We start from the raw sequence: 8,668 nt of genomic DNA, 5'->3' as shown, positions 1-8,668 counted from the left end.
CCGGTAGTGCACCGGACAGTGTCCGGTGCGCCAGGTTGGCTCTGGTGAAAAGGCCGCTTTCGGGATTTCGTCGGCGGCTTACGGCTAAAATTCACCGGACTGTTCGGTGTGCACCGGACTGTCCGGTGAGCCAACGGTCGGCTGAGCCAACGGTCGGCCGCACAATCTGCGCGTGACGTGTGGCCGGGCCAACGGTCTGAAGGGGCACCGGATTGTCCGGTGTGCACCGGACAGTGTCCGATGCGCCAACGGCTCCAAATCGCCAACGGTCGGCTGCGCCAAAACAGGAAAGAAATCTGCACCAGACAGTGTCCTGTGGTGCACCGGACTGTCCGGTGCGCCAGTCGACAGAAGGCAAGAATTGCCTTCCTGGAATGCTCTCAACGGCTCCTAGCTGCCTTGGGGCTATAAAAGGGACCCCTAGGCGCATGGAGGAAGACACCAAGCATCCTTTGAGTATTGTTGATCATTCACACTTTATTCTTGCGCACTTGTTCGACATTCTTAGTGATTTGAGCTCCGTTCTAGTGAGAACCTCGTGATATTCTTTTGAGCTCAAGTCTTGGCCTTGTGTGTGCATATTTGATGTGAATTTGAGTGTGTTGCTTCCCTCCCTTACTCTAGTGCTTCATTTTGATTCTTATTGTAAGGGCGAGAGACTCCAAGTTGTGGAGATTCCTCGCAAACGGGAAACAGTAAAGTAAAGAAGAACATTGTGGTATTCAAGTTGATCATTGGATCACTTGAGAGGAGTTGAGTGCAACTCTCGTCCGTTGGAACGCCACAACGTGGAGTAGGCAAGTTTTGTACTTGGCCGAACCACGGGATAAATCCTCGTGTCTCTTGTGCTTGTTCTTACTGTGTCTATTGTGCTTCACAAGAGCTCTTCTCTCTAATCACTTGATCTCATTGTTCTAACTCCTAATCAAGTTTGTGATGTTAAGATTTAAGTTTTTACAGGATCACCTATTCACCCCCTTTAGGTGCTCTCAGTTCTCTATTTTTTAAAATTACGACATTGATTTAATACATTGTTGAATATGCTCTTGATACCCTCACCAAAGTCATAATAAGAAGGTACATGGTGACAAGATACAGACACATAATAACATATTGCAACCTGCAGACCTATCAAACATCACTCGTGTATGTGACACATAGCAACTCACACACGTCTGTAATTCACGCATTCTCTCTCCAACGCCTTTTATATCCTTTGCAGTTTCCAATCCATAATCTAATCCCTCCCTTGATCTGTTTGTGGATCCACCACTGCAGGGAGTTCCATTTGCACATGAGTAAACCAAGCCAGCAGCTACGATCGATGTGCGGGAAAATATGAAATCCATCGAGATTGTCGATGTGGAAAATGCATAATTAATATCTAAGAGCCTGTTTGATTTCTTTAGTCTACGACTAAAGTTTAGTCGAGAGCTCTACCCTATTTGATTACAGGAACTAAAGCATTCGAAACACATTAAATGGCTCATAAGAAAACTAAAATACCCTTTAACATTCTCATGACATTCGTGCAACTGAATTAAATAAGAGACAAAAGCTGGAATTGGTATGGTTTAGTCCCCTTTAGTCACCTCTTGAGGGACTAGGGAGTAGGGACTAAAACAATTTAGACTATATTTTAGTCCTACCGTTTGCCTATTTAAAGACTAAATGAAACTAAAATGAAGAGACTAATCTTTATTCCCTCAAATAATCAAACAGGCCTAAAGTAGTGTTTGGTTTATATGGACTAATTTTTAGCAACTTAATTTATTTTATCTTAGTCCCTAAATTGACAAATATAAAAACTAACAATCTACTTTAGTTTTCATATTTGACAATCTAGAGACTAAAATAAAATAAAATAGAGATAATATGATCATCTGGTTTTAATCTATACCGGCTTATACTGATTTTACAATGTTTTTATCTCTATAGATTGCAACTATAGCAATTTAAACAACCGACTTTATTTCAAAGCCAACAACAAAAATAGGGGGTTATTGGTTTTAGGGACTAATTTTTAGTCCCTCCATTTAATTTATTTTAATGCATAAATTGCTAAATATGAAAACTAAATTCTATTTTAGTTTCTAAATTTAATAATTTAGGGACTAAAATTAATCACTAGAAAACAAACACATCCTTAGTCCATACAACAATTCAGACCAACTCCAACAGACTCCCTCTCCGTATCCGTATTTAGCACGGCTAACAGTTTCTCTTCCCTCTCCATATCCGTCCCCATTTCCAGCAGACTCCGTATTTGCACTCCGCATGCAGTCTATGACAGCTGAGGCCCGCGAGCAGGAGGTGGCGCATGCAGTCTTGTGCGGAGAGGAGAGAGAAACCGTGGAAAAGGGGAGTGCAGGTACACGGCGTCTGTTTTGCGGAGACGGATGCGGAGGCTGCTGGAGAGCGAAATAGTGACTCAGAGCGTGTATAATGCGGATGCGGAGTGGGATGAGGAGTGTTGCTGGAGTTGGTCTCACCACAGCCAACTTCACGGCGCGTCGTCGACGGTCGGCGGCTCGGCGCCCACAGCTCGCCATTTTTACCTGACACGGGAGACCCACATAAAGTCCGCACCGAGGCCCACGCGTTGCTCGCGCACCTCTATCACCTCTCTCGCTGCACCAACTTTATTGGTCCATGGTGTCACTGCCACGTGGTCCCCGCATGCAGATTCTGTCCACAATGGCCCACGAGGGTGCCATCTCCAATTCTCCATTCTTTCTTCCTGTCCTGTCCTGGTGTCCTGTCCTGTCCACCTCTCCTCCGACTCCGATCCTCTCCGCCATTTCCCTGCGCTTCTGGAACTGTTGTTCTAAACCCCCAAACCCTAACGGCCTAACCTCTGCGCTGCCGGCGTCGCCACCGCCGGAGCTGCGGCCATGAACGCCTTCCGGTTCCTCGGGGACATGACCCACCTCTTCTCGGTCCTCGTGCTCCTCCTCAAGATCTACGCCACCAAGTCCTGCTCAGGTAACTCCTAGCAGCGATAGGGTTTCGAACGCCCGTTAGGGGGGCTTGCCGCTTACGGATCTGGGCGCCTCCGCGCAGGGGTGTCGAGGAAGACGCAGGAGCTGTACATGTTGGTGTTCGTGGCGAGGTACCTCGACCTCTTCACGGACTACGTCTCGCTCTACAACTCAGTGATGAAGATGGTGTTCATCACCAGCTCGGCGGCGATTGTGTGGTGCATGCGCCGCCACCCGCAGGTACGGAGGACTTACGACAAGGAGCAGGACACCTTCCGCCACGCGGTGCTCGTCGCCGCCGCGTTCCTGCTCGCGCTGATGTTCCACGACCGGTTCACCTTCCGAGAGGTGATGTTTTCTTCCTATCACCATTGCATTGTTGAATTGACGACGGTGCCAAGGGATATGTGATGAAATTTTAAGATGTGTTAGGAAGTATAGTATCTTTTGCAGAATTAGTTTGTACTCCATTTTGTTTGTTACTAGTAGAATGTTACTCCTAAAAGCTACAAGTAATACTTATTATTAATAACTGCAACTAACATTCTGTGTCTGATAAACTGTGCTAGTGACGTGGCTGATAGTTTAGTCAGTCAAATATGAGTAGTTGAGTACTACTACTATATTAATTTGACAGTTGATGACCCATCAAATAGGTCCATACTGATTTCTTACTTGCATGAAGCCAAAGGTGATCTCTCTCATGGTTGACTAATGCCTAGGAAGTGGGAGGTTGTATGTGTACTATACATTATTTGTTGTTGGTCAAATTTTCAGATCCATCTTGTACGTGTATCTAAGTTACGGAAGAAAACATGATGATTAATTTACTGAAGGGCAATGCAATCCATAGAATGTAAAATTGTAAAAGGGATGTGAAAGCAAAACTAAATTGCATCTGACTCTACAAAGTACATTTATATATATTTTTTCCCAAATTTACAATCGTCTGTTCCCTTCACACACATGTACTTTGATCAGAACCTCTCACACTTCTGCAAATTTATTTGTACAGTTCCATCGCTTTATAGTTATCTTCAGCACAGGGTGGGTACATACATTCTTTCTATTAATAATCACGTGTTTGGTGCAAATTGTCTTACCTTTTGTATTTTCTGCGATCAGTAGCTACTAAAATGGAAGTTAAATGGTAGCATGTCCGAATCCTCAAAATTTTATGAGCCACATACACTGAAGTTACTGATAGTTCCAAAGGTTCATTGATGGTGATGAAGGCTAAGATACTGTTCCTTTGCAGATATGCTGGGCATTTTCGATCTATTTAGAGGCAGTGGCAATTCTCCCACAGTTAGTGTTACTCCAGAGAAGCAGAAATGTGGATAACTTAACTGGACAATATGTTTTCTTCCTTGGGTATGGATTGTCTTTCTTACTCATTGTCGGCAATTTGCTATTTTTTCTGAACACATATGTTGTGTTCAAAGTCTGCTATCAAGTAAATATGAAACAGTTTATGGCATTGAACTCTGTCCAATGTTGTAGTCTTGAAATATACCAACATTTAATAGTCATGCATATCCTCAATAAATGGTACTAATCAGCTTTACGAATATAAGAATTTCAGACAATTGCATATAGTGAAATTAATATCTGATTGGTGCTATGGAAATATAGTAATGTATGATCTTGAAAGCCAAATATGCCTCTAACATGATACCCAGGAACTCACACAGACAAGATCACACATAGCACAATGCTTTTCGGTCGCTGCAATGACATAGCCTTTTCTGTTCTCTCTCTCTCTCTCTCATATGTGTGTGAGTGTGTGACTGTGTGTGTGCGCGCACGACATTGTCAGCATGGGCGTGTGGCCGTCCATGCGGGTGGGTGGGTAGGTGAGGTACAATCATGACTGTGACATCCTCCTAATTAATGCAAAATTTTACCCAAATAAACACCCTATTACTCCTATTACTCCATGCTGAAATTTAGTTAAAGTAAATGCTATGAACGTAGACACTAGCATGCTTCTAGACACATAGGATTACTTGCAACAGATCTTATGTCAGTTTATCTTAAGTTGTGATTGTAGTCTTGGAATCCAAAAGTCCAAAGAAACTTAACTTTTAATCCTAGGTTTCTGGCTTAATTTCAGGCACATATGCAACTATGTTTTTGTTTCTTTACCATATTTGGAACTACACTTGGATTGTCTTTTGTAGTTTATTTTCATTTTAGTATATCTTTCCTGGATCGGACAAAATAGAAGCATAACATATCAAATCTGCATTATGAGACAATAACAAATTCTCTAGAAGATCAACTTCTCTTCACACTTTTCAGTTCTCTAGCTACTTTGTCTCTTTATAGTAACACCATACTTATTCTCAGGGCCTACCGGGCATTTTACATTCTAAACTGGATTTACCGTTATTTCACGGAGGGTCATCACAGCAGATGGATCCGTAAGTTGTCACTTTTGTATGGTATAGTGTTTTATCCCAAATGTTTTCTCAGAACTGCTGTCCACTAATGGTCTATTTCTTTCAGCTTGGCTTGCTGGTTTGGTGCAAACAGCTCTGTATGCAGATTTCTTTTACTATTATTTCTTAAGGTGAACTGCATACCATTGTGAAATGTCATATCATTAACATCTATCATCGTACTCCTTGGTTACTGAGTATTGACACTTCCATGTCGATCACTGCAGTTGGAAGAACAACGTGAAGCTCGAGTTGCCTGCTTGAGCATGCTTCGTCGTGCCAGAAAGTGTGCATGCTACATGACTCAAGTTTTCTAGAAATTTGTTTATATGGGCATGGGGAGACTTGGTAATGATGTGAGCAGTTGAGTTGATACCATACCCTTAATCTTGCCTGCGAAAATTGATATTTGTGTTTCCATGGCAAAGTCGATACGATTCGAAAGCTAACAGATGCTGCTGCACAGAAGTAGACTAGTTCCTTTTTGTACCTCGATACTTTTGATATGGAAAATCACAAACAGTTCAGTTGTTTAACATGCTATTTCACTTTACGTAAACGAAAATGAACTGTTCTTACGAGTTCTCTGTAAAACATGTCTTTGACTATCCTGATTTAATATCTAGCTTTTTATGTCCTTGTGCTACTCTGGCCTAGTGTCAACTATCCGTTTTTTGCGCTTCTAACAATTCTGAATTATACAATTTTTGTTGTTGCAACAATTCTGAAGCATACAGTTTATCCAACTTGAGACCCTTTCAACCAAAGCGATTTTCGATATTTTAAAGTTTTGTCACTTGTTTATGGATTCTATATACTCTCCAAAGAAAACCCATATCTTGTAATGTACAGATAAAGTGGTCATGAAATTTGTTGGAGATGTGCTTCGCTAAGTTTTATAACACATGTAAAAATTTGCTTCATTGATTTCATATGAATTGCTAGCAATCACATTTTCACCATCTAGTACATTCCAAAAACTACTGCACTTATGTTGACATATTTTCTTTATCAAACTCTCGTTGGCATGCTGCGGTAAGAGGTATAAGTACACAAACTTCTCTTTAATTTCTGTTGGAGCCCCACGTAATGAAATGTCCACATATGAGAAGCTCTTGACCAAGTATCATCGGTCTAAGTCTTTTCGACGTGCAAGTGGTGCTTTAGTTTTGGCTTCTCTCAATGCTCTCTATTGTCGTCACTATCAAGTTTTCGACTGAAACAACATAAATTTTGTTCTCTCTAGTACATGGTGGCAAACACACCACAAACACGGTTGATATGATCTCGCAAGACTTACAAACTTCACTTGGTACAACTATAAACTTCACTTGGTACAACTATAATGGCATGCACAAGTACCAAGGGTTGGAGGTGACTATTTATCACTTCTAATCACTAGGCAAAATATAGAGCAAGCGTTAATAAAGCGACCTAACTAACCTAAACATTTTATAAAGGACCTACGTTAATCACAAGTGATATTTGAGCATCTGAGTGTTTAAAGCTATAGGAATGAAGTCTCAACTATTTAGTAATATTTGTCATCTCCCACACTTCTCAAATTGTCGGTTGGGTGATAAATATACCCTTAAAGTCCAAAACTAGTTGGAAGTAATACGTAATTCATGTGTACTCACCTGACACTCTAGTGGAGGCATCATATAGGTTGGTGCATTGCCGACCTTTGGAGTAAAATAATCTAGTGCTTTGACTAGTGTTACACCAGACATATCTCGTGTGTTATAGCCCTTCTTAAGGTTGTTGTGCATACTCTGTGAATACCCTATCTGATAGGGTATCTGGTGGTACATCGGACATCTCTAGTGCCTTATAGATCTTCCCAAACATGTTGTAGACTTCTTTGAGTGTCGTATCTAGTGCCCTGTTCGGTGTATTGTCTGGTGCACACCTAGGTATCTAGTGTACTTTTTTGTAGCCCTTCGTTTAGTATGGCACATGATGTGACCATACCAGCATCGTCAACCTTGCCGAACATTCCTACTGGACCTATCACTCGATGTCGAGCGAAACAGATACAACAAGAGGTGCACGCGCTACTTTACAAATTTAAATTAAACACTAATGATAACTTTATGCTATCTAAGTCGTGTATGTTGATTTTGCTTAGGTTCACCAAAGAGGAAGGACAAAACACATCAAGGGCGAATCAGAGAGAAGAACTATGTTCGAGTCAGTCCAGCGTGACAGAAGCGTCCAGAAGAAACAGTCATATCTTTTGATTCCCAAGAGTTATGAAGGTCCATAAGTACATTTTGGAAAGCGTTTGAAGTCTAGTTTCCAATTCTTCTAAGGCCGACTTAATCAGATCTCCCAGCAAGGCAGCCGACCTACTTTAGAACTGACTGGTCAGAAGGTCAACAAATTGCTTGATGACCAAGTTTCAACATTAAACTGCATCATTCTACGAAGTTTCATTCAGCATGCTATACATGGTGAGAAAGCTTATCAAGTTAGCTTTCCAACGCATCCAACTCCACGCCATTTGGAGATTCCTAGGAGAAGTTATTATCAAAATACTGAAGGTTGCGCAGAAGTCAAACAGCCACGCGGAATCCAGCTCTCGACATCTCCCGAAGAGACCCCTTCACATTAGCACGTTAAAATACTTTCTTTTCGTGTTTATACCTATCTAAGGCTGGTTGTAGCTAGTATAAATACCCTCCCTATGTCTATAATGTAAGATAACTTTTGATAACCTTTGATAATTTAATAATCCAAGTGATTACCACAGCCAAGCTGCTGAGTGTTTACTCTACCCGTGTTCTTCCTTGTTCTCCTGGACTTGTGAAGAGATCCCTCTGGGATCCACTAGTTCGTGCCTTGTGAGTTCCACTACGGCTGCCTCGCATTGTGTGGATTAGCTTCGGTTGTTGTTCTGCGGTCGCTCGGAGACCGAGTCGTAGTCTACACGGTTTCGGTGTCTCTTTCCCCGTCGCTTGGTCACCTCCGACCTTGATCAGGTATAAACTCAGTTACCTGCTGTTCTTCAACAATTTTACCTTGTTATTCAGTTACTTTTATATCCAACCATCCTATTTATCAACCTACTGTCGTGAAGATCGGGCCACCCCAGTACCGAATATAACTCGGTACATATCAACACAACTCTTAACCGGTGTTTTATCTAGTGCCTCACTGGACATGTCTGATGCCACTAAGGAACTTGATTTTCTATGTTTCTTTGTGTCTTTTCATCTAGGCTTATTGCATCTTGTGTCA

The 8,668-nt window shown here is 41.8% G+C and overlaps 1 protein-coding gene across 1 annotated transcript; it reads left to right on the top strand.

Moving 5' to 3' along the window:
* The first annotated feature begins 2,760 nt into the window (after positions 1–2,760).
* On the top strand, positions 2,761–6,063 carry LOC100272414 (uncharacterized). Its single transcript, NM_001146892.1, has 6 exons — positions 2,761–2,985; positions 3,064–3,329; positions 4,240–4,355; positions 5,334–5,407; positions 5,493–5,556; positions 5,653–6,063. The coding sequence occupies exons 1-6, from the start codon at positions 2,895–2,897 to the stop codon at positions 5,687–5,689; spliced, it is 648 nt and encodes a 215-aa protein (NP_001140364.1). The 5' UTR covers positions 2,761–2,894; the 3' UTR covers positions 5,690–6,063.
* The last annotated feature ends 2,605 nt before the right edge of the window (positions 6,064–8,668 follow it).

This window comes from Zea mays, chromosome 8 (genome assembly GCF_902167145.1).
Source record: "Zea mays cultivar B73 chromosome 8, Zm-B73-REFERENCE-NAM-5.0, whole genome shotgun sequence".
NCBI lineage: Eukaryota > Viridiplantae > Streptophyta > Magnoliopsida > Poales > Poaceae > Zea > Zea mays.
The sequence above is the reverse complement of the archived record's forward strand: the minus strand, read 5'-3'. Positions and strand labels throughout refer to the sequence as shown.

Bases quoted from the DNA above. Each gene is read 5' to 3' on its own strand.
- LOC100272414 (NM_001146892.1), top strand. From the start codon at position 2,895: ATGAACGCCTTCCGGTTCCTCGGGGACATGACCCACCTCTTCTCGGTC. The intron at 2,986-3,063 runs GTAACTCCTAGC...GCCTCCGCGCAG, and splicing joins CGCCACCAAGTCCTGCTCAG to GGGTGTCGAGGAAGACGCAG. The intron at 3,330-4,239 runs GTGATGTTTTCT...GTTCCTTTGCAG, and splicing joins ACCGGTTCACCTTCCGAGAG to ATATGCTGGGCATTTTCGAT.